The sequence below is a fragment of the Stegostoma tigrinum genome, chromosome 14, assembly GCF_030684315.1.
Source record: "Stegostoma tigrinum isolate sSteTig4 chromosome 14, sSteTig4.hap1, whole genome shotgun sequence".
NCBI lineage: Eukaryota > Metazoa > Chordata > Chondrichthyes > Orectolobiformes > Stegostomatidae > Stegostoma > Stegostoma tigrinum.
The window spans coordinates 43,359,720-43,385,737 of NC_081367.1; the positions used below are offsets into that span (position 1 = coordinate 43,359,720).

The 26,018-nt window shown below is 40.6% G+C and overlaps 1 protein-coding gene across 1 annotated transcript in view; it reads right to left on the reverse strand.

Moving 5' to 3' along the window:
* Positions 1-14,343: 14,343 nt before the first annotated feature.
* Positions 14,344-26,018, reverse strand: part of zgc:153039 (uncharacterized protein LOC767698 homolog) — a 112,040-nt gene continuing 100,365 nt past the window's right edge. The window contains exons 12-13 of the mRNA XM_048542879.2: positions 20,407-20,553; positions 14,344-20,260 (exon numbers count right to left, since the gene is read on the reverse strand). Of these exons, the coding sequence (XP_048398836.1) occupies positions 19,419-20,260; positions 20,407-20,553 (989 nt within the window). The 3' untranslated portion in view covers positions 14,344-19,418. The remainder of the gene's footprint in view (positions 20,261-20,406; positions 20,554-26,018) is intronic.

Genomic DNA, 26,018 nt, shown 5'->3' on the forward strand with positions numbered 1-26,018 from the left:
TTTGAAAGGTTAACACAAACGCAGATTAAAGTGGAATTTCTGATGGAGCACAGGCTACACTATTCATTCCACCTGAGCTACAACCAGCAAAATCAAATCAATTGATCTGGGCAGAACTTTCTCTCATCCAGTCTCATATGTATTGCTGTTAGAAATCCTGCATAAAATCAGTCTTTATTCAGTGGGGTGTAGTTGGATTTTTAAACAGGAATCTCAGTAATAACTACAACTGAGCAATTAATTTGATACAGAAAAAAAATACATTTAGAATGTTAAGTACCTGCATTACAATTAATAAAATATTACAGAAACATTTATTCAGGATATTTCAGCATCTTTCTTGATCCCACACGGATATGGAGCATGGTACAGATGAATCATTGGAAAGGTATGCAGAAAGGAGGGCTTTTGATTCTCTGGCATTAGAACACTCCTGGGGAAGTGAGATCTGTTCAAGCTGGATGGGGACCTGGGCTGACAGGACAGAGGGGATGAAGGAGAATTGGGGGGTGGGGGGTGGTCACGAGTTGCTTGAGTTGGGGAGGGATTAAACTAGCATGAGAAGGTAAGGCAAACTGGGCAAAGGTTCAGTCACAAACCTGAAAATGGGTAGACATGTATGCAGGGCATGGCACCTTCCCATGAAAAATCGCAGTAGGTGGAACACTTGCCCATTTATGTCCTCACTATCCAAGGCCATAGGCACACCTTCCAAGTGACATGGGAATTTACCTTTACTTCATTCAATCTAGTCTACTGTATTTGCTGCTCACAAAGTGGATTCCTATAACATGGTGAGGCAAAACAAACCTTGAGACCACTGTGTCAAATTATGCTGTCTATAAAAATTATGTGCTTCCAATTGCTTTCCATTTCAATACACCACCATCTTCCCATGCCAACAAATCTGTCTCAGGTCCGCTGCTTTGTTTCAGTGACGTTTAACACAGACTGGAGGAACAACACCTCATCTTCCAAGATACATTTCGACTTGAGGACTCAATATTGAGTTTAAAGATTTCAGAACATGATCGCCCTTCTCCATGTTTGTCAGCGTTCCAACACATCCCTCAGCCCTGCTTTGCATGTGTTGCTCCCAGCACAGCAAACCCATTTCCAACCATTTGCCCTTGTCCTTAGCACCCTACGCAGCATTTATCTTCTCTGGGATTAACATCAACAATCCCTTACTCAGAGGATGTCGATGTCACTGCTGGGCAAATACTGTAGGCATGATTGGAAATGTAGCCAATTCCATGCTAACAATACAGGTTTGTGAAACTAAATAACCTTCACAGCTTAAATCAGCAACCTCCAGGTGACATGGAAATACTTAGAGGCGTTGTTTAGGGTTGTGGTGATATGATTGACAGTCAGAATCTTTTTTTAGTCAGCGCTGTAGTATCTAATACCAAGGGGCATGCATTTAAGGGGGGGGGGGGTGGGGGGAAAGAGCTCAAAAGGAGAAGTGAGGGACAAGTTTACACTAATGGTGGTATGAGTCTGGAACCCACAGCCAGGGATGGTGGAGGAGGCAGATACAAGAAGGGCATTTAAGGGACTTTTCGAGAAGCACATGAATAAGAAATGATTGGAGAGATATAGCCTAAAGACAGGTAGAAGGAATTAGTTTAATTAGGCAACATATTCAGCACTACATCATGGGCTGAAGGGCCTGTTTCTGTGCGGCACTGTTTTCTGTTCTATGATAACAAATATCCTGGAGCTAAGAAAGGACATCTGCAGAACATGTAATGATAAAGATACATTATCCAATGATATTGACTGAGATAACTGAGATAATTAAGACTATAAATTGTCATGCTATCGGTGTTTCAGAAATCTTGGTGAACTTCAGCCAAACTTCTCCCCTCATGCTTGTAAACAAAATGTCTGTAATTGCTGAATCCAAACTCAACATGGGTATTAAGCCATTACTGTTGCTTAGACTAATTCCAGCAAGGACTGGGGACAGCGAACAAGGTTTCTCATCCACCCTAACAATTGCTTGGTTTCCCTTAGCATCTGCCAATAACCAAAGGTCATAGATTTCAAGTAAATGGCAGTGAGATTACAAAGTGTTGAGAAGGATTTTTTTTCCACCCAGTGGGTGCTGGGGATCTGGACATCACTACTTGAAAAAAGTGGTCAAGGCAGAAACTTCATCATTCTTAAAAATACTTAGATGCACATTCAAAGTGTTCCAGTCTACAGAGGTTTGGCATCAACAGCAAGATTAGGTTGTATGGCTCTTTCAGCTGGCAGTCAAGGTGCAACAAATATGTTCACTCAATGCTGTAAATTTTCTACATTTCCTGGTGCAGATCAAAAGGAGATTGTTTTTTGGCTTTTCATACATGTAACCTGTAGTTTTAAGTACAGTAATCCTGCATTCAAAACATTTTCCAATAACACATTTTCATTTGATATTTTGTTTGGTTTTCATATCAGGGAATGTTTCCAAACAATGCTGCCATCCATGACTGCAGTGTTTGGTTTAGGATGCTCGGTAAGCTTCAAGAAACTAAATGGCTGTTGTTGGCCAGGGCTGTGAAAGGTTAACACTCAAATGGAGAGACTGAGAGTTGCTGAAGCTGAATGAGTGGATATGCCACAGTCACATATGCAAAGGCTACTGCTTAGACTAATGATGGAAAAGGAAAGCTGTTCTGGTACCCGATTGGAGGATTGGTGTCTCGAAACATGACGTGGACATCTCTGATGGGACAGAAGCCAGAAAGAGGATCAGGGATAAAACCCAGGATCATCTGAGCCCTCGGGCATAACTCCTGGAGGCAAATAGCACATGGGAACACCTTGCTGGAGTGGGATGGGGGAGCAAACAAAGGAACTGTGAAGCCTGGCTAGCTAGGCATTGCCTAGGCTACACCTCTTCTCACCTACCTTCCTGCAGGAATGTGATCCTCTACTCCCAACTCCTCTGCTGCGTATGCTCCCAAGATGGGGCATTCCACTCCAGAACATCCCAGATGTCTCTTATTTCAAGGATTGCAACTTGTGCCCTCGAGAAAATGCTCTTGACCGCATTGTGTTTCCCACACCACTACCCTCACAACCCCTCCCCACAACAAAAACAATAACCTCCGTATCCAACATATTATTCTCTACCACTTCTGCCACCTACAATCCGACCCCACAATCAAAGATATATTTCCCTCCTGACTCTTATCTGCCTTCTGTAGGAACTGCACTCTCCGTACTCTGTAATCTGCTCCATACTTCCCACCAACCCCACCACACCCGACACCTTTCCCTGCAACTGCAGGAAGTACCACACCTGTCCCAACACCTCTCCTCCCCACCTGCCCCCCATTCAAGGCAACAAACAAACCCTCCATATCAGACAGAGGTTCACCTGCACATCCGCCAGAGGTCTATTGCATCTATTACTCCCGATGTGGCCTTCTCTATATTGGTAAGACCAAGCAGAGGCTCAGAGACCACTTTGTAAAGCACCTGCACCCTGTTTGTGACAAACAACATCTCCCAGTCGCAAACCATTTCAACTTCCATTGCCACTCCCTGGATGACATGTCCATCCTGGACCTCCTCCCATGTCACACTGACACCATCCAGAAACTGGAGGAGCAGGAGGAGCAGCAGCAGCAGCAGCTCATATTCCACATTGAGGCCATTGGTTTGTAGGCTGCCAATGTGGATTTTATCAGTTTCAAAATCTCTGCACCACAACCCCAGCCTCAACCCTTGACCAACCTTCCCTCTCATCCCTGCATCCTTGATCTGACACAACCTGTCCATTTTCTCTCTCCCTATCTGCTCCTCCCATCTCACTGACCAATCCTCACCACTCCCTACCTGTAGTCACCTATCACCATCCCACTTATCTTCCACAGCCCCACCCCTCCTCTCTACTTATTTGAGTTCCCTTCCCCATCATCCCATTTCTGAAGAAGGATCCCAACCTGAAACATCAACTTACCTGTTCCTCTGATGCTGCCTGTCCTGCTGTGTTCCTCCAGCTCCACACTCTGTTATCTCTGACTCCAGCATCTAGAGTTCTTACTATCTCCAGGCATTGCTGGGTAATATGATTTGATTTAAGTGTAGTATTAAGTTGGCAGAAAGTTTACTAGTGTGGGTTCCTTTGACTGTTTACAATTTGTGTTTGGGTATTTCTAATACTTGATATGTTGATTCTTGATACTTTTGAGAATAAGAGTAAATTGACTGGGTTAAAGAAAACTGTGTGCCTTCTAAACTCACTTCAACTGAGGTTAACTGTTGTCTGAGACAGACAGTCTACACTTAATGTTTCAGAATGATTTATAAGATTTCTAGTGGGACAGGAATCTATTTGCTATCACTTGTGGTGTGATGGGATTGCTCCTTTCATGCCCTTGTGTCTACGCCATTGAGGGATGGTTGTTCCAAGCAGTAACTCCACTCAAAGCTGGAGTTCTGGCTTTTCCTGCTTCCAGCCCCAATAAAAGGGGCCTGAATATGTTGCTCACTCCTGACTTTGATGCAACCTATGTTCATGGGATGTGAGCATCACTGCCAAGGCCAACATTTGTTGCTTATCTGTAATTCTCCTTTTAATAGGTGATGAGTTACCTCCTTGAACAACAACAGTACATCTAATGTCAATACACCCAACTGTGCTGCCAGATAGCAGCATGTTATCAGGCTGAGAGAGCAAGCAAGACTTCTTTACCAATCCCCACTGCTCGCCACTGAGTGAAAAGCCAGCTGATCCTGAGGCTGGCCATGGCAAGCAACTAGAGTCAGGCAGCCCACAGCTTAATCTAAAAATTATAGGCCCAAAATATAACATTTATTATTATTATTATTATTATTATTACTACACATGGAAAGAAAATCTGGATTTTTTTTCCCCATTTAGCATATTTTCTAGGGATGTGTTAAGTGCACTAAATGAGTGATTACTGTTGTTACATGGGAAAGGATTTTCAAGTTCAGAGGCCAGCTTTGAGGATATACTCTCTCATTTCAGGTTGGTTAACAGAGGCAGAGCATTAAAGTAATTTAGGAAGAGCCTGAGAAATTAGGATTGATAATGGTATTGAGATTTATGAAAATTGAATGTTGATATAACTTGGTTTGACTGCAGAAAAGACTAATGCAAAATTCACTTTTAAAAATATTTTTTCTAAAACTAGAAAATCAGTAACTTGGTAAAATCATATTTTAAGTTGTATTAAAACATTGAAAGACAACCAAAAAAGATTATTTCCCTCAAATGTTAAACTCAATGTGCCTTCAGAGTGACTAAGCTCCAGATTTTCAAAGGAATTTGGAAATAGTATAATGTAGGTACTGCTATGTTACTATCCACATGCTGTTGTAAGTAAATTGGGGGAAAAGGCAAGAAAATAAACAGATGCAAGTAGGTTATAAATCACGTCATGGTATAATGTAGATGGTGGACAACAATCTAACTACACTTCTTCTAGTGCTGTCAATATAGGGAATTGTTCATGATTTATGATGACCAAGAGGAACAAAAGTTACAAACTGATTTAGTGTTTGGAAGAGTGATGTCAAAGTCAGTTACATTTTTTAACCATAAAGGGGCGATACTGCTTTGCTGGACTGATCACAATTATTTTTACATTGTAGCTACAAAGATTAGTGCAACTTGTGACTAATTCCCTTTTCAGAAATGCATGGGAAGTTGGAGTTGGCAGGGAAAGAACCTTAAAAGCAGCAAAATAAAGCTGTTAGAATATTTTTAGATAACAAGGTGTAGAGTTAGATGAACACAGCAGGCCAAGCAGCAGAGGAGCATTTTGGGCCTAGACTTGCCTTCAGGAATGGGGGTGTGCAAGGGAGTTCTGAAATAAATAGGGGGGTGGGGGGGTGAAGTGGATTGAAGAGACAGACAGGTCAGAGGTGGGGATGGAGCCAGTAAAGGTGAGTGTAGGTGGGGAGTTAGGTCACTCCGGGGAGGACGGACAGGTCAAAGGGGCAGGATGAGGTTAGTAGGTACGAGATGAGGGTGGGGCTTGAGGAGGGGATACATTGGAGGAAGGACCGGTTAGGGAGGTGGGGATGATCTGGGCTGGTTTCAGGATGCAGTAGGGGGAGGGGAGATTGTGAAGTCCACAGCAATACCATTGCACTGCAGGGTTCCCAAGCAGAATGAGTTGCTGTTCCTGACATCGTTGTGGTGCTGCAGGAGACCCAGGTCATCTGAGGAATGGAAGGGGGAGTTGAAATGGTTTGTGACTGGGAGGTGCAGTTGTTTAGTATGAACCAAGCGGAGATGTCCCGCAAAGCAGTCACCAAGCCTCTGCTTGGTTCCCCTGATGTAGAGGGGGCCACAATGGAAACAGTGGATACAGCATAGCACATTGGCAGATGTGCAGGTGAACATCTGCTTGATGTGGGAAGTCTTCTTGGGGCCTGGGATGGGGGTGAGGGAGGTGGAATTGGGGCAGGTGTAGCACTTCCTGCGGTTGCAGGAAAACCCCCAGGTATGGTGGGGCTGGAGGTGAGTGTGGAACGGACACAGTCAGTCATGGAGAGAGCGGTCCTTCCGGAAAGCAGATAAGGGTGGGGAGGGAGAAATGTCTTTGGTGATGGGATCGGATTTCAGATGGTGGAAATGTTGGAGGATGATGCATTGGATCCAGAGGTTGGTGGGATGGTATGTGAGGACAAGGGGATTTGGTTTTGGTGGTTGTGGAGGAGAGGGGGTGTGAGTGAGTTGGGAGAAATGCAGGAGACATGGTTGAGGGTGTTCTCAACCACTTGTGGGGGGGTCGGGGCGGGGGGGTGGGGGGGGGGGGGGTGGTGGAGAGTTCCAGTCCTTGAAAAACGAGGACATCTGGGATGTACGGGAGTGGAATGCCTCATCCTGGGAACAAATGAGGCAGACCCAAAGGAATTGGGAATAGGGGTTGGCATTTTTGCAGGATCCAACTCACCAGCAAACCTGTGGACAACGGAACTACAATTGTAGTATGGCGCACTGACCTCGACATTGCCGAGGCCAGGTGCCAACTCTTCAACACCACCTCCTACAGCCCCCTTGATCATGACCCCAAACCCTGACCACCAAACCATCCACAACCTCATCACCTCCGGTGACATCCAACCTCATTGTTCCCCAACCCTGCACCGCCCACTTCTATCTCCTCCCCAAAATCCACAAACCTGGTTGACCCATTGTCTCCACCTGTTCCTGCCCCACTGAATTTACCTCCACCTATCTTGACTCCATTTTCTCCCCATTGGTCCAGGAACTCCCTACCTACGTCCGTGACACCACCCACGCACTCCACCTCCTCAAACTTCCAATTCCCTGGCCCCCAACACCTGTTCTTTACCATGGACATCCAGTCGTATACACTTGCATTCCCCACGCAGATGGCCAAAGGTCCTCCGCTTATTCGGTCCTGCAGGCCTGACCAGTCCCCCCCGCTCTGACGCCCCCATCCACTTAGCCGAACTCGTCCTCACACTCATCAATTTCTCCTTCAATTCCTCCCACTTTCTACGGACAAAGGGGGTGGCTATGGGTACCCGCATGGGCACAAGCTATGTCTGCCTCTTTGTAGGTTATGTGGAACAATCTTTGTTCCATACCTAAACTGGCCCAATCCCACATCTCTTCCTCCATTACACTGACTGTATCGGTGCCACCTTGTGCTCCCACGAGGAGCTCGGACAGTTCATCCACTTCAACACCTTCCACCCCAACCTCAAGTTCACCTGGACCATCTCTAATACCTCTCTCTCCTTCCTGGACCTCTGTCTCCATCTCTGGCAACCACCCGAAACTGATATCTATTTCAAGCCCACTGATTCCCACAGCAACCTAGAATGCATCTCCTCCCACCCACCTTCCTGCAAAAATGCCATCCCCTATTCCCAATTCTTTCGCCTCCACCGCATCTGCTCCCAGGATGAGGCATTTCACTCCCGAACATCTCAGATGTCCTTGTTTTTCAAGGACGGCAACTTCCCACCCACTGCCCCACCCCCATCCTCATTGGTCAACCATGTCTCTCTCATTTCCCACAACTCACCTGCATATTGCGGGGAGGGGGTAACAACCAAAACAGAATCCCCCTCATCCTCAGTACCACCCCACCAACCTCTGGATCCAGTGCATCATCCTTTGGCAATTCTGCCATCTGCAATCTGACCCCACCACCAAAGACACTTTCCCTCCCCACCCTTTTCTGCTTTCTGGAGGGAACACTCTCTCCGTGACTCCCTTGTCCGCTTCACATTCCCTCAACCCCACCATACCTGGCACTTTTCCCTGCAACTGCAGGAAGTGCTACACCTGCCCCAATACCACCTCCCTCACCCCCATCCCAGGCCCCAAGACCAGCTTCCACATCAAGCAGATGTTCACCAGCACATCTGCTAATGTGGTATACTGTAGCCACTGTACCTTCTGTGGCTTTCTCTACATTGGGGAAACCAAGCGGAGGCTTGGGGTCTGCTTTGCAGAACACCTCCGCTCGGTTCACAATAAACAACTGCACCTCCCAGTCGCAAACCATTTTAACTCCCCCTCCCATTCTTCAGATGACATGTCCACCCTAGGCCTCCTGCAGTACTACAACGATGCCACCTGAAGGTTGCAGGAACAACACCTCATTTCACTTGGGAACCCTGCTGCCCAATGGTATCAATGTGGACTTCACAAGCTTCTAAATCTCCCCTTCCCCACTATCCTAAAACCAGCCCAGCTCGTCCCCTCCCCCTACTGCATCCCAAAACTAGCCCAGCTCGTCCCCACCTCCCCGACCATTCATTCCTTCTCACCTACCCCCTCCTCCCACCTCAAGCCTCACCCCCATCTCCGACCTACTAAACTCATCCCGCCCCCTTGACTTGTCCGTCCTCCCTGGACTGACCTATCTCCTCCCTACCTCCCCACCTACACTCACCTTTACTGGTTCCATCCCCACCTCGTTGGCCTGTCTGTCTCCTCTCATCATCTCCTTTATCCATCTTCTGTCCGCATCTCCCTCTTTCCCTATTTAGTTTAGAACTCCCTACTCCTCCCCCATTCCTGAAGGGTCAAGGCCAGAAACGTCAGCCTTCCTGCTCCTCTGATGCTGCTTGGCCTGTGTTTACCCAGCTCTACACCTTGTTTGCTCCTTCTCCAGCGTCTGCAGGTCCTACTATCTGTTACAATGTTGGTTTTGCAACCTGGTAAGTGATTGTTTCTTTAATGTTTTTATGGTGCTTCCCACAATTAATCAGTATTCCAAACATGTAAACATTCATCTGCAAAGTAATACATTTGTTTGCCCTTGGTAGAATATGGTGGGACAAATAAAACTGCCATCTCATGATTTTAAATCTTTTGAGTAATACAGTTACAACTTCAATATTTAGCAGAAATATACCTTATCTGTATGCAAGCAACACCATTCACTAATTTGTTAATGTGTTTTTATTTATTGTAATATTTTTCTCTAGGCAAGAGCATTACTTAAATGTTACTTTCACACAAGAAATTAAAAATTCAAGATTAACCACAGCAGCATTCAAACTAACCCATTATTTGCTTTTATTTTGAATCATTGTTTCAAATGCCCTGGAAAGACTTTTAAATGGTATTATGTACAAGAGCACATTGTCAAATACTTAAACATCAACTCCCAACAAAAATACAAAGCAGCATAAAAATAGAAACATTGTACATATTTATGAAATATAAAACTCCTGCACTTCATCCCACCAATTAAACAGATCATTGTTTTGTACAAGTAGAAGGCATTTAAACAGGTGTGATGTTGTGCACTGAGGAAAAATTGGATTATTATAAATATTTTAAATTCTCAGGACCATAATCCATGTGGTCCCTACATTAAGTGCCTTTAAACATCTTCAACACTTTGTGAAAAAATTGCTGCAATCAAGTTGCAGCATCACTAACAATTTTCTTATGCCATGTATTCCCAGAAAGGGGTATTTTCAGAGCTGCACCTTTGAATTTGAGAATACACAGACCTGTACTAACTCATCACCTTTTAAATCATTCATCGTGTTCCACCTTGATAAAACCAGTCTGAAGTGACCTACTAGGAGGAAAGAGTTGAAAACAATTTGTTCTGAGACAATATGCATGTGAGCCCTCATTGTTTGAGATCATTCAAGAGTATCATGCTAAATCAAGGGTGGGGTCAAGAAGACTACTTATGCTTTCAAGTATGTGTCTAAATCTAAGAGGGCCCTAGGAATCTTGGCATACTGATACACAAATCAAAGTAGCAACAAGATCACTTTAAAAAAAACCTCAACCAATGGCTATTTTCACTTTTGGAGGAATAGAATGGAAAAAGCAGAAATGACATTAAACTTATACTGTGGATAATTCAATTTTCTAAACAGCAAAAATAGAGGCACTGAAAGATGCAAAAAAAACTCTCTCAACTGAGACATTTTACATAAAGAAAAATTGAACAGGTTGGGCTTTAAAAAAATATGTAATTTGATAGACTTAAGCTTTTTGTTTGATAGGGTGGACATACAGATGAGGGTTTTCACTTGTTGGAGAGATCAGACCAACAGGCATAAGTATAAGATGGTCCGTCATAATTTTGAGGAATTTAGAAGACACTTTTGAATTACAATGTGGAATTCAATGCCACAAGTAGCTGAGGCAATTCAAACAAGTGGACTTAAGAAGCAGCTTTCTAAACTCTTCAGGTAGAAGGATATACCAAGTGTCAGGAAGAGGTTTAAAACCATCAACAGTGGCATAGATCTATTAGGTTCTACGTACAGCATCTTCTAAGTAACCATCACACATTCATCTACAACTCCAAGTCACACAACATTTTGGTTTTAAAATGTTTCCCATGAACAGATTTCATGATTAAGTCAAGATATGAAGCTTCATACATTTGTCTGTTAGTCTACCATACTATTTCCTTCCTATGCAACACAGGGCTGGCTCTGATTTAAGATTTATATCCTATACAAAGTCAAGTTTTGGTTAAATGTGATCAGAAAAGTTTGACTCTCAGAAAACATCAGCAGTCATGAAGCAAAATGCTGGTATTAGGGTTCCCTGTGAACTCTGCATTTGTAACAAACAATTAGAACTATTAATAGATGAACTTCACAATTATATACAAGAGTGCAATTTCTCAATTTCACCAGAGAATTATAGTTAGTTCATTTCAATGTTAGAATTCTCTCTGCCAGCCTTAAAATATGAATAATATTAAACTTTAAAAAAGCTAGATAAATATTAAGAGGAGAGATCCTGGCCAATTTTCCCCTTTCTAGCCTGGGGCAATGAGGTCAATTTAACATCACTGTTGTCATCTTGGTTTAAATTAAGTGACAGCACAGATCAGGAGTCAAACTGAGAACCCTGGCACACTTGATTCAATTACATAATGTTTATTCAATCATGGAAAATTCTGACCTTTTGTGAAAGGATATTAACCAAATAACCAAAGCTGTTGTTCTACTATTTATTGAAGTCAAATATTTACACTCATCATTAGCAGTTACTCATCACATCCACTGCAATTCCCCATAGATTATTAATTAGGTATTTCAATGTCACCTTTATTTTCTTAACCATGGTGATACTCCATTAATTAATTCCATAATATGGAATACTGTTGCCTTGAATGTTAGCATAAAATTTTTAAAATTTGCTTGTAAATGTTCTATAAGCGTGCACCTTTTCTTCTACTAAACACACTGTAATAAGTAAGGTATCTGATACTGTAACAAAGAATGATAGTGTTTTCTGATTATTTGAAATAGTGATCTGTCCTCTAGCATCTATTCAGAGGATTTTGCCACTGTTTTGTTAAATAATTGAAAAATGGCGTTAATGAATTTCAGAGCTAATGCGGTATCAGGTAAATAGGCCTCAAGAGCCAACAATTGCTAATTGAATCAAACGATTTCCTTCAGTTTGTTCAATATACAGACTTCAGACCATTCTCAACTATCCTATGCATGGAAAACCCAAAACATCTATAATTAAATGTGATTTCATGTTTGTTCATCAAGTGCTGCCCAGTCCTGTGTCCAACAGATACACTAACAAACTGTTCAAGATAATGGGTCATGCTCAAAATATGGACTATTCCTGTTTGATGGAAGCAACAAATAAAGGTCAAGCCTCGCATCCGTATGAATTAGCATGAAGGCCCCATAGTTTCCTGGTGCAGTCTTCAGCACCTTACCCAAGCAGATCAGCAATGACATGTTTATCAATCAGCTTCAAAAATCTCCTGTCACATCAATCTAGCATTTTTGCATTGTCCTGAGGAGCACAAAATAAAAAGTCCCAGCAATATCACTCTCTAAGATGAATTTTTATTTTCTTATTGCCACTTCTGTCTCTGGACTGGGACTGAATCCATATTCCTCGCGTGTAGCTGGAACTGCTTTTGGGAGTGCTACTTGTTACAGCAGGTGTTTGTAAACAACAGCATTGAGCAATTTTTTTCCTTTTTTAGATTTTTGACAATTTTTGACAGAATGCTACTGACCTGGAGGTGACCAAAGTACGAAGATGAGCATTCACAGGCAGCTGAAACGAACCAGGGACTACAATTTTGTTTGGCTGTGAAGCTTAACTTCAAGTAACTTGGCTCATACAGCAAGAGAGTATCCCCATAGGATGTCAGTGGTATTCTCTCAATTCATAGCTACATGGGTCACAGCAGAGACTGCTCACTTAACTGTCTCAGTGCCAGGTCTTTACCAGACCAGTCAAAGTGGCCCCACTACCTTATTCTGCCTCTTTATTAGAAAAGAGTCCCTCTGCTTCACATATTTATCTGCTCTTCTATTAAAATATGCAATGGTCTTTGACTCAATTACTCCCCCATGGCAAATAAGTCCATGCATGAACAACTTGCATTATAAATCTCTCTCAATGTTGGACTACACTTAGTGATTATCTTCAATTAACTTCCCTGCCAGAGAATTTTTCTTTTCCGTGATTCCAATGATGAACGCTTGACTTTGTGGCAGTAATCTGAACATAAATATATGTTGTGTGTTACATTTTGGCAGATGTTTAGTATTGTTATGAATAATTTGGGATGGGGGAGGTGGAGGGGTGAACCAAATCCTTTGTTTATCACATCTCTTCACAATGAAGGTTTGAATTTAAGAATGGAGGTGACATGGCAAATATTTCTCAGACTGTATATAGCACAGTATCAGAAACAATCAGGCATATTCTTTAAGCTATAAAGAACTCGTTTATTGCAAACAAAAAAAAAACTTTACTGATGCAATGATGTAAAGATCATTTCACAAAAGCTTAAACCATGCAAATATTTAAAACTCCCCTGCTTGGAAAACACGCAAACACACTCTCTCTCCAGGTCTGGGAAAAACTGTGTATTGTGTTATCTCAATAGTACTATGGGTGAAATAATATTTAAATTCAGGGACAAAGACATAGCTTAAAAAAATTGTCCCAAATGTATGTCTGTGGCCAAAGTCAACTTTCACACCAGCACTGAATTAGTTATGGTTAGCTGACATCGCTTTTCTGGGGAGTGCAAATTTTGAATTCTCCTTTTATAAGCTCCCCACTTTTTAAGTGTTGAAGCATTCCAGTCGGTTAAGTGCACAAACTTTGATGCCAGAGGTTTCAGAGAAAGGGAGGTGTGGATTGGGCTGACCAATTCCATGCTGTTCAAATACAATAATTTCTTTTCACATACAAACTGTGATGAGGCATCTCTGAAAAATTTGTACACTTAACGTCTCCACTCACACAGCTTGTTCCATGTAAATACAATATTGGTACTGCTGTAGCCAGTGTTCTTTGGCTTATAAAATATACTAAAAAGTTCATGATAAACCAAGTTTATCAAGTTCTCACTAATTTCCCTGCTTAATGTCATTTTTGTTTTAATGCTGCTTACCCTTTTGGGCCCTGTTTTTCCAACTAGTATCACTTTTCTCCTTTCTTTTACATTGTTTACATGTTGTTATTGGTGAAGTTGCCCATTTGGTTTTGAAGATAAATATTGATGTCTTGGAGAGCTCAAAGATGAGGAGGTATGGAGGTCTTAAAAGGTAGCTAAATCCCCAGGACATGATCAGGTATTTCCCAGAACTTTGTGGGAAGTGACTGCTGGTCTCCTTGCCAAGATATTTGTATTATCGACAGTCATGTGAGAGATGCTGTTAGACTGGAGGTTGACTAATGTGGGGCCATTATTTAAGAAAGGTGCTAAGGAAAAGCCAGGGAACTAAAGACCAGTGACCCTTGCATCAGTGATAATAAAGTGTGAAGCTGGATGAACACAGCAGGCCAAGCAGCATCTCAGGAGCTCCCGAGATGCTGCTTGGCCTGCTGTGTTCATCCAGCTTCACACCTTATTATCTTGGATTCTCCAGCATCTGCAGTTCCCATTAACCCTCGCATCAGTGGTGAGTAAGCTCTTGGAGGGATTGAGGGTCAGAATTTTCATTCATTTGGAAAGGCAAGGACTGATTAGGGATGGCTTTGTGTATGATAAATTGTCTCATTAACTTGATTAAGTGTTTTGAAGAGGTGGCAAGAAAGATTGAGTGGTAGAAGTTGTCTATGTGGACTTCAGCATAGCATTCAACAAGGCTATGCAATAATAGACTAGTTAGTAAGGTTAGATCACATGAGATCCAAGGGAGCTAGCTAACTGGACACAAAATTGGCTTGAAGGTAGGAGACTAAGGGAGATGATAAAGGCCTGTGACCAGTGGTGCACCACAAAGATTGGTGCTTTTCATTATTCATATAAACAATTTAGATGTGAATATAGGAAGTACAGTTAGTAAGTTTGCAAACTGTCATCTCAGCACAACATGATCTTGATCAGATGGGCCAATAGGCCACAGAGTGGTAGATGGAGTTTAAATTAGATAAATGTGAGGTGTTGCATTTTGGTAAGGCAAACCAGGGCGGGGCTTATACAGCTAATGGTAGGACCCCAGGGAGTTTTTCTGAACAAAGAGACCTACAGGTACAGTTACATAGTTCCTTGAAAGTGGAGTCACAAGTAGACAGGGTAGTGAAGGAAACATTTGGCATGTTTGCCTTCACTGGTCAGTGCATTGACTATAAGAGCTAGGATGTTATGTTATAGCTGTACAGGACACTAGCGAGGCCACTTTTACAAGGATGTTGCTGTGACGGCAGGGTTTGAGCTATAGGGACAGGCTGAATGGACTGAGGCATTTTTCCTCATGCATTTGGATACACACATACAAGTATGCATGGATAAAGTATTCTTCATTCAACTGTATCAAACTTAGAATGCTTATTTAATATCTGGATCTTATGCTTTTATTTTTACACTGAGGTTCATTTGAACATTTTTTGAAATGAACAGATGGCCACCAGCTTATGCAACTTCAAAGACTGTATCACATTGCGATTGCGCTCTACTGGGTTTGTTCGTTTAGTTGAGAAATGGAATCTTGTTATGACTGCTTGGATGAGTTCCAAGCCCTACTAATGATTTAGCTTAGCAGGTGTTGTTGACATAGCTGTGAAGGGGACTGTCTTGTTTGACAGCTTAATGACCAAACAATAAAACTGAAGTGTTTGGAAGAAATTTTTATTTCTTATTTTAACAGAGCTATGGGCACTAAAAAAGGAGACATTTAGCAAGGGAGCTCGAATGGATTATCTTTTGACAATTTTGAGAGTTTATAATAGGATTAAAGCATTTTGAACAGGTTTTTGGATGTCTGTTTATTCTGGCAGCTTCATGAAAAATTCAAAGATTTTCCAGTGTTACTACAGGGTTGAGGAGTTCTGTCCACACTGGAAACTAAGTGAAACAATATAGAGGATGCATGGCAAGATCCAAGATAAATACAGGCACTATGGCACCATGGGGCAGGACCAAAGTGCAAGTGCATGGAGGAACATGGAGAAGCAAGAGGTGGTGATTGGGATGGGATGGGATGGGTGGGCGACTGAATGAGTGAAAATGATAGTACATCGTTGAAAAGAAATTAACACTTAAAACCAACAGAACATTCTGAAATTTGTTTTCTCTTAACAAACACAAGCATAGCATTTTTTCCTAGCTACTATCAGTTCTAAGGAAGGGTCACTGAACCAGACTCCTCTCCATGGACACGTGCCAGAACTGCCAAGCCTATTCATTAATTTGTCGTTGTTACAAAAATAAAATTTCTCCCCCTTCAATTTTTTTATTTATTTTGAATTACTGTCCTACATGCTATTTGGAAAATACAGGGGAACCTTATAACCAAACTATGTCTAGACCCTGAAAATAGCTCTGGTGCACTAGCCCGAAAACAGTATTATCATCTATATCCATGGATTTCTTATTGTTCATGCTAATTACAAATAAATATTTACATTTAAATGAATAAAAATACATAAAGGACAGGTATTTATATTTTATTAAGTTTTGCTCATGCTATGTTGATTGGGAAGATTTCTACATTTAGGTATCCTATAATAGTGTCAGTGGTAAATGTGCAATAATGCCCATTGCTCATTATTTACTCTACTTTTGTTATTCCATCTCACCAACACATCCCCACTTAAACTGCTTTTGTTTCAAATTAAATAAAAGCAAAAGAACAGCAAGTGTGCACTACTGAAACGACACCAACCACCTTAGAAGCCTGTCTGTTTGACCCTAAAACAGTTATTCCTATTGAGAAATTTGGCAAATTGAAACTAAATACATTCATGGTGATGGACCAAACAAGAAGTCTGGTTGTATTTAGGCTTGAACTGTAAATTTTAAAGGGAGAAATAAGGTCAATAATTCCACAGTATGAACTTGTCTAGCTGGACTTAAAAACACAATTTTTCCAGATGAAAGCCAAAGTTTGTGGATATATAACCAGCCAGATGTATTAAGGGGTGTGATCAGACTGTTACAAACTCTAAATGAAACAAAGAACTGCAAATGCTGGAGATCTGAAACAAACAGAAATTGCTGGAAAAACCATATCCAAACTGCTAAAGGAGGGTTACAGGGCTTAAAATATTAACTATCTTTCTCTCTCTCTCTCTCTCCATAGATGCTGTCAGATCTGCCAAGTTTCTCCAGCAATTTCAGTATGACAACCTTAGTCTATTGCTTAATACAACAAGAAATTCCTTTGCTAACTTTTCAACCTACCTGACACACTAGCACTGTGAGATACAATTTGTCAAAAACCAGTTGAAGCATTGACATAGCAACACATTAGCCATGTAACAGTGCTCCAATCTTTAGAAAATCAATTTCTTCCCATGAACAATTAAAAGCAGGTTTTTTAAAAAAAAAAACCCCAAGCTTATTGTCAGCATTTGTTCCTTTTACACCAGGGAACAGATTGTATCTTGCACTTGGTTTGAGTTCACACTTGGGGAAATTATAAATAGTCAGTGGTATGTGGCCCAGAGCATGACCAAGTTAGCTCAGGTCAGTTGGTGGTTGTACTTTAAGATTTGTTCATGTGCAACTTCCCCAGTTTGAGGAGCTGGGTGTTTGCATTATTGTTGATGTCATTCTGAATCAGAAAATGGGATCTTTGACGTCTGCAAGATGAAATCCATACAAATTACCATGTATATTAATTAAAATTCTACAAGTGCTCTCAAAGCTCCATGGTATCTTGGACATCCTCATCTGTAATCTTTCAGGCAGTAGAAATGGCTTTAAAAGTCATTAGAAAATGAGCTACAATCACTAACTTTACTGTGATGCATGGAAATGAATTGTCGTTTCGACAATATATAACCAGTAAAACTAAGGATGGCATTTGATGTCAGCTGTGACAGCTAGGCCCACAATCTGTCTCTAAGCAGCAGGAAAGCTGACTGAAATGGCACAGGAAAGCACTGATTTGAGAAACTCTTCCATAGTAGACATCAGTTAGGCTCAGGGTTTAAAACGAGAGCCACATGACTTTCCTGTGCCCTCTAATGGAGACCCCAAAGACCCCGGTGGCTGGCCAGTGGTCAACTGTCATGTCCCTTTGATGTTAAGCCCCCAGTATTGGTAAATAGGTCAAACTGGAAACTGCTCCTCTGCTCCTTGCTTCTGGGTCTCCCTCCCTATGACTAAAATCTTGCCCTCACTTATTCAAGTCCTGGGATTCAACAATGTCCTCCAGTGAAATCCCTGCTCCTGGTGAAAAGCTGCCACACCTGATTGAGTAACGGCTCTCGTGTTTGGCCAGTCCTACTCCAGGGAGTTGATATAGATTTCCAGAATCCTGTCACTAACGTTAAATCCAGCCCCAGGTTTTAGGAGAACCAATTAAAATGTATGACTTCTCATTTGAGATGTTTGTCATGGAACCAGCATACAAAAAAGGAAGCAAACATAAGCAAAAATATTGTGACAAAATGTAAGCATATAAAATACCATTAAAATGGAAACAAAGAGGCATCATCCTCAAAGTGAGCACTATTTGTTCACAGTTAAACATGTACTTTGAATCCATACCAATTATTTGTCCATTTTCCAAATCATAAATTTAGCATTTCTCATATCATAAAATGTTCCTTTCATGATTTCTATCATACATCCTGCCAGAATGCATCGAGTTACCTGTATATGTAGCAAAAATCCAATTAATTATTTCAGATTATTGTTGCTGCGATCAGACATTTATATAAGTTTATATATGAGCCCAATATTTGATGAATGAAAGTACTTGAGAAAACCGAATAAAAGTCGATGATTTTTCTTTTGCTACATATTTAGGAGATGGAACAGAACCTTTTCTTCATGACTCCGATGTGCCGACAGTTCTCAGTGCCCATTTTCAAAACTCAATGCTTCTCAGGCTCACCAAATTTGGTGGAGCATTACTTAAATGACAAGTGTCATTGTAATGTTACTGGACTCAACCTGCTCATGCTCTGAGGACATGGGTGCATCATGGTAGCTGGCGCAATTTAAATTCAACTAATAAATCCAGAAGAAAGTTAGGCTCAGTAATTGTAATTGTGAAACTATTGTTAATTGTCTTTTTTTTTAAAAAAACTGGTTCACTAATATCCTTTAGGGAAGGAAATCTACAGTCCTTACATAGTCTGTACTACATGTAACTTCAGTGCCACAACCATGCGGCTAACCCTCAAATGCCCTCTGAAATAGCATGGCAAGGAGCAATTAGGGAAGGGCAACAAATGCTCACCTTGCTGATATATTGACATCCTGTCAAAGTAAAGAAAGAATGCAGATGAATAGAGCAACAACATAACACCTTTGTCTTACGTTGAGAGTAGTAGGGAAAAATAAGGGAAAAAGAAAAACTGCACCAAAACTGAGCATAATCTCAATGCTTTTGCTCAAGCTAAGTGTGAGCTATTGTAAAATTTGGCTGTTTTTGTTGTAACAAACATTTCCTATCCTCCCCTTTATGAGCAACTTAACTACTACATATGTTAGTGTTCTTAATTTCCACAATCAATGGATCTAAAGATCTATACTGGTGACTGCACTAATTCCATGAATTAACAGAGTAGGACCCAGGTTTTTGGTCATTATGTCAAGCTGCTCCAGGTATCTTTCATGCAATGCAATATTAGCAGGAGGTCGTGGCAGGTAGAGAAATCGGATAGCTGGATGGGCACCGTGCTCTAAAATCATCCTGTTTACAGCCTTCAGATAGTCATCAGAGATTTTCATTGCATTTGATGGGAAGTTATTTGCAAAACTACCATCACAGCCATCTTCATGAACCATCTGTTTGTGCCAGTGAAGGGCAGTAACACTATCCCAGTGCAGAGTTTTAATCGAACCTTTGATACGCAGCTGACGTAAAAGTTGTTTTAGCTTTTTCTCCTGCTCTCCGACACTATTTCCAGATTCAACACACAGAAAAATACGTAGTTTGGCTGACCTCCAGGAGCGCACCATGTTAAGAATACATGCCATTTGTAACAGAAACAGGCTGCAAGTATCAACATAATTAGCACTGTCAGGGCGAAGTGGATTGAGTGGCCACACATCAATGGAGACCTCATAGTTCTTGCAACCAAACAGTTGTGCTTTGTTTAACTGGCAGAAGTATCGGGCTAAACAAACATTTTTTAACATTTTGATGGAATCAGAAATAATGGCCACATACTCTTTGCCTGACAGTGCCTTTGATGAAGAAGCATCTCTGGCTGGAGGAAAATTAGGCTGCAAGTTGCCATCTTGTCCACTTGTGATAGAAGACCTACTACATGAAAATGCTGGAATTTGTTCTAAACCATCCTCAGGAACGCAGTCATCATAAAAACCGAGGATGAGAGTATTCGGTCTCATTCCACCTATAAAACAGAGCAGAAGAGACAGTATCTTACTGTACCACAATAACAAGTATTGATACAAGTTCATTCTCACTGGCTATTAACAAACAAACTAAATTCAAATGAACATTTGTCTAAAATGAATTGCTACTTTATGGCTTATTTACCTAGACCAGAGATGAATAAAAGATGTTGAACTCCATGACGTACTGAGTCAGACAGCGTAAGGCTGACAAATGATTTTACATTCAGTGCATCAACTAAACTTAGCCAGGAATCATATTGTGCTTGAAGAGGGTCAGAAGGCATCTCATCTATAAAGGAACAGAATATATGGATGAAAGTTAGTGACAATATCACTGGATTTTATAAAGATCTTTACATGCTTTATATTTATACCAAAAGAAGCTAACAGTTGGAAATGTTTTGAATATTTGGTGAAACGCAAATTGAAGTCACACCAGATTTCAGATAACTATTTTTAAAATGATGTCAATTTTTTTGTAGAATGTGAAACATTGTAATGGAATGACTTCGCCTTCCTGGCTACTGCTGAATTATTGGTATTCCCAGCAAGATTAATGATCACAGTTCGTGGCCACTGCAAGGCACTGAGCTGACAACAGGGCTTAAACACCATGACCAAACCATGCAGTATTATTTGTTTTCTTTAGTATTAAGTAATTGTACTAAAATATTCAGTGACCTGTGTTTGCATTTCTACATGGTGGTTACAAATGCTCTGAAAGCAAATGAGTTGTTCGATGTCAGATACCCCAGCTCAGCAATGCTCAATCTCCTTCCATCTGGCCTCTGCACCAAGAACTTTCCATTAAAGGATACCAGTTCAATCCAGACACCATGTGGCCTGTGGTTTGTCCTACAATTCTCAAACTCGACTGACCACCATCCATGTGGTTTGCTGGATTCATACATGCAATAGCAACAGTTCTGGAAAGATTTATATTTCTTCACAAATCAAGTTATCAAATGTCAGCTGCATGATGAAATATATTTTAAACAAATGCAATTTTGTAGAACCTGGCTCAGCATTATAAACGGCGTATATCATGTTGTCACAATAAATCTGCACAGACAGTTTCATATGCAGCGAGATTATGTATAAAATGCAATGTCGTAATAAAAGTACATTTCTTGTTTTGGAAATGATTAGTTATTTGCCCTCTGGTCATTCCAGATAAAACAGATGCTTATTATTGAGGTAATCCTTAAAAATAATGAAGAAATTAGCTCAACGTCAAACAGTTGTGAGATAAAGGAGTAACATCTATTTTCAGCAGGTATAGATGAGGGAAATGTATACAGAGTGGAGGATATACAGGCTGACCATTACGTCTCTCAAAAGGGATGTTGCGCTTAAGGTTTCTAAAGACTGTGTCTATTTAGTTAGAGACAAGGAAAAGAGAAGCAGTTGCATTTTACAGGTAGGCAAAGAGCAGGAAAAGAAATTGAAAGCCAAGTTTAGGGAAATTTTGGAAAGATGTAAACAATAGAAGTTATGGGAAACTTCATTTATTGACTGAGGAGAAAGAAAAGAGGAAAGAAAAGGGGAGGTCCCCAAATATTTGAGCAAAACAAACTTAATTTCTCAGCTTGTTTCTGCCCCAAGGAGAAAGGAAGAAGCAGTGTTGGATCCAGACCCACGGAATAAAGTGGGCAAGTGTTTTAGCAAAAGACTATTTGATAGCTGAAATCAAAATTCTAGTAAGTTTAGAATAGTTTTGGAAAAGGATAAGGACAAACTAAGATGATAATGCTCCAATGAAGAAGGCTCATTTCAGTGAGTTCAAAAAGGTGATGGGAAATAAATATTGGCAGATAAACAACAAGTAAGAATAGGCAAGTTTCAGAAAGGAGGCACAATTCAGGGACAAATGAGACACCTTCCTAAAAGGAAGAGAGGAAGTCTATCCAAAACATTGCAAACCAACCATCCAGCCAACAGCAGTAGAAGCCCACAGAATTAAAGACAAAGCACTGACATGCTGGGAAATTGGTTGAGTGGCAAGCAACAGAAAGTAGGGATAATGGGTAGGTACTGAAATTGGAGGCATGTGACCAGTTGTTTTTAACCAAGATCAGTGTTTGGGCCCCAGTTATTCATGTTATTAATTACTTGGATAATGGCACAGAAAATCATATATCCAAATTTACTGCTGACACAAAATTAGGTGGCAGTTAATTGTTAATGTTAGTGACAACATAAAACTAAAAAGGGATACTGATAGACTAGGTGAATGGACAAAGCTATGGCAGCTGCAGTTCAATGCAAACATGTGTCAGGTTATTCATTTTAGACTGAGAAAGGATAGATCAGGTTACTTTCTAGATTGTATGAACTTAAATACAGTGGTTGTCCAAAATGGATTTGGGGGTTGAAGTGCACAGATATTTAACATGTCACAAACAGGTGCAGAAAAATCAAGAAAGCTAATGGAATGCTGGCCTTTACATCTACAGAATTGAGTACAAGGATCTAAAAGTTATGGTGCAGTTACACAAAACTATGGTTAGTCCCCACTTGGAGTAATACAACAACAAAGAAAAAGAACAAAGAAAATTACAGCACAAGAACAGGCCCTTCGGCCTTCCAAGCCTGTGCCGATAGAGATCCTCTGTCTAATCTGTCATCTATTTTCTAAGGGTCTGTGTCCATTTGCTCCCCGCCCATCCATGTACCTGTCCAGATATATCTTAAAAGACAATAAAGAGTCTGCGTCTACCACCTCCACTGGCAACGCGTTCCAGGCACCTACCACTCTCTGCGTAAAGACTTTCCACACATATCTCCCTTAAACTTTCCTCCTCCTCTCACTTTGAACTCATGACCCCTAGTAATTGAGTCCCCCACTCTGGGGAAAAACTTCTTGCTATCCAACCCTCATGATTTTGTAGACCTCAATCAGGTCCCCCCTCAATCTCCGTCTTTCTAATGAAAATAATCCTAATCTCCTCAACCTCTCTTCATAGCTAGCACCTTCCATACCAGGCAACATCCTGGTGAACCTCATCTGCACCCTCTCCAAAGCATCCACATCCTTTTGGTAATGTGGTGACCAGAACTGTACACAGTACTCTAAATGTGGCCAAACCAAAGTCTTATACAACTGTAATGTGAGCAGATCTGGGCATCACACATCCTACGAAGGAAATATTGGCCTTGGAGGGATTACAACACAGATTTACAAAGTATGATACCTGGACTTCAAGGGATAAGTTTTAGAAGAAATTATACAAATTAGGCCCATTTTCTCAGAAGTTAGAAGGTTAAGGGTTGATCTTATCAAAGTCTTCAAGAGATTATTAGGAAATGACAGAGCAAGTAAGATAAAATATTTCCACTGGTCAGGGATTCTAGAACTAGGGGACATAGTCTAACACTTAAAGCTAGACCATTCAGGAAAATGTTGGGAAGCATTTCTAAATGCAAAAGGTGGTGGGTGTTTGGAAACCATTCCCACAAATAGCAGTGGATGCTGGATCAGTTATTAATTTTAAAATCCGAGATTAGCTTTTGTTAAGCAAAGGTATTAAGGGACGTATGGGACAAAGGCAGGTATCTGGAATTGGACCACACATCAGCCATGATCTCATTGAATTGGAGGGCCTGAATGGTCTACTCCTGTTCTTGTATTCCCTATGACCCCCATTCCTGATACTAGAACAGTGATAGATGACAGGAGGGAGTATTTCAAGCATTAAGTGAAGATCAGAATAAGACAGGTAAACATCAGTAACCATTTGAAAGAAGATCATGGTTTATAAATGACAACTAACAAAAATTGTTGAAGGCAAGGTGCATAGAGGTTGAAGGTGGTAGTGGAGTTTATGTTTTGATAATGGACCTCCAAAAACCATTTAATTAAGTGCAACATCATTGAGATGTTGCAAAATTGAGAATCACTATATTGCATGGTCATTGGCAGAATGGATACAAAATTAGCTGAGAGCAAAAAGCAGAGTGCGTGGTTGTTTTCTACACTAAAATGAAGTGGTGACCCCACAGATTATTGGAATCACTGCTAGTTTTAATACATGTTAATGATTTATAATTGAAATAATTTCAAAGTTTGGAAATAAAGAAAGAAGTGAGAAGAAGGATATTTTTAGTCAGCAGGAAGACCTACACTGTTGTCAAAACACAAATGAAAATTGCAGAGAGCTGATGCATTTTGGAAGGAAAACAAGGAGAGGCAATATAGATGGAAGATTTTTAACGTAGAACCAAGAGAGATCAAGGCTCAACTTTCTTAGTAGGGCACATTGATAAAGCAATGAAAATATATAGGATATTTCGCTATGCAAATAAAATCAGAGTACAAAGTGATGCTAACGTATCTTGAATCAATCATTAAATCTCAGCTAGTGTCTGAATCTGGGCACAGCTCTTAAAAAGGATGTCACTGGCTTGGAGAGAATGATATTAGGGTGGAGTAGTTCAGAGGCATGGAGACATGGGAGAAGTCTGATTGTTTGCCTGCATGAGAAGTTTAAAGGGAGTTTCAGAGTGTTCAAAATTGTGTGGACTCAAAGATTGGTGGTATTCAGAGGCCATGTATTTAGGATAACGATAAAAATAATGCCAAAGGGAAAATGAAGGGAAATCTATTTACTCATCAGTTTGCCAGTCTGGAGTATATAGTCTGAAAGGGTGGTGAGAGTAGATTCAATATCAAATTTCAAAAGGAAAGTGGATACATACTTTAAAAGGAAAAGAGGAGAACATTTGGAAGAATGGAAAAGTATTTTTAACAAAGAGGCAGTGGCAGCATGATGGACTAAATAGGTACCTTCTCTGCCGCATAACTCTATATTAGGGACAGACACATTCAAAACTGGAAAATTCCACATTTGTCTAAGGAACTCCTACAACTATAGAAATCAAAATGTAAATTACTCCATTTCAACTTATGAAGGCTTTTCAAATGAATTGGGTGTGTCAGGTTACAGCAGTATCAGAATATCCTCCTCCATATATTCCATTTAAAATTTCTGGTAGATTTTGGCATAAAATGCAACTGCCTTAAAAGCAAGAGGTGAGTTATTGCATTTTGGTTTATGGAGGGTATTTTTCTTAATAACTGAATACTGTTAAGGAAAAAGCCTTCATAACACTTAGTGGACCATTTCACAATGACTCTTAAAACTATTATAATAGACCACTTCAAGGTCATACTGAGCCTAGGGTGGGTCATTAATAAAAATGTAAAAGTAGACATCCAAAGCTTCTGCTAAGTGCTGCATGACATATTGCAGTAGGAAATACTGCAAATTTTGACCTTTAAAATATCATTGTGGATTACATATTACAATAAAGTTAACATTTTGTATTTATGAAACATTGCAATTTTATGAAGCTTGGTATTTTAATAACATCTACAAGCACGTGAGTTGAAGTGCTATTTATGTTGCTTACTTTGAATTTATTACAGCACAAGTCTATAAAATGGATGAGAACTGACTCTTAGCAAAATGGTGAATCTGAGATTTTTTCTGACACAGTAGGTTTTTTAAAAAAAGGAAGTTCTATCACTGGTGAGAAAGGACAAAAATCACATGACACCAGGTTGTAGTTCAACATATTTATTTGTAAACACAAGCTTTCAGAGTCTCACTCCTTGTATAGAATCTGGCTGTGTATTAAACGTGGAGTCAGACTGGCTTTATTTCCAAAGTAGGAATTTATAAAATGCCACATTGACCGTCTATAAATTGCATGCTTTTTGAACAAAATAGAATGTATCTGCAATTATAAATT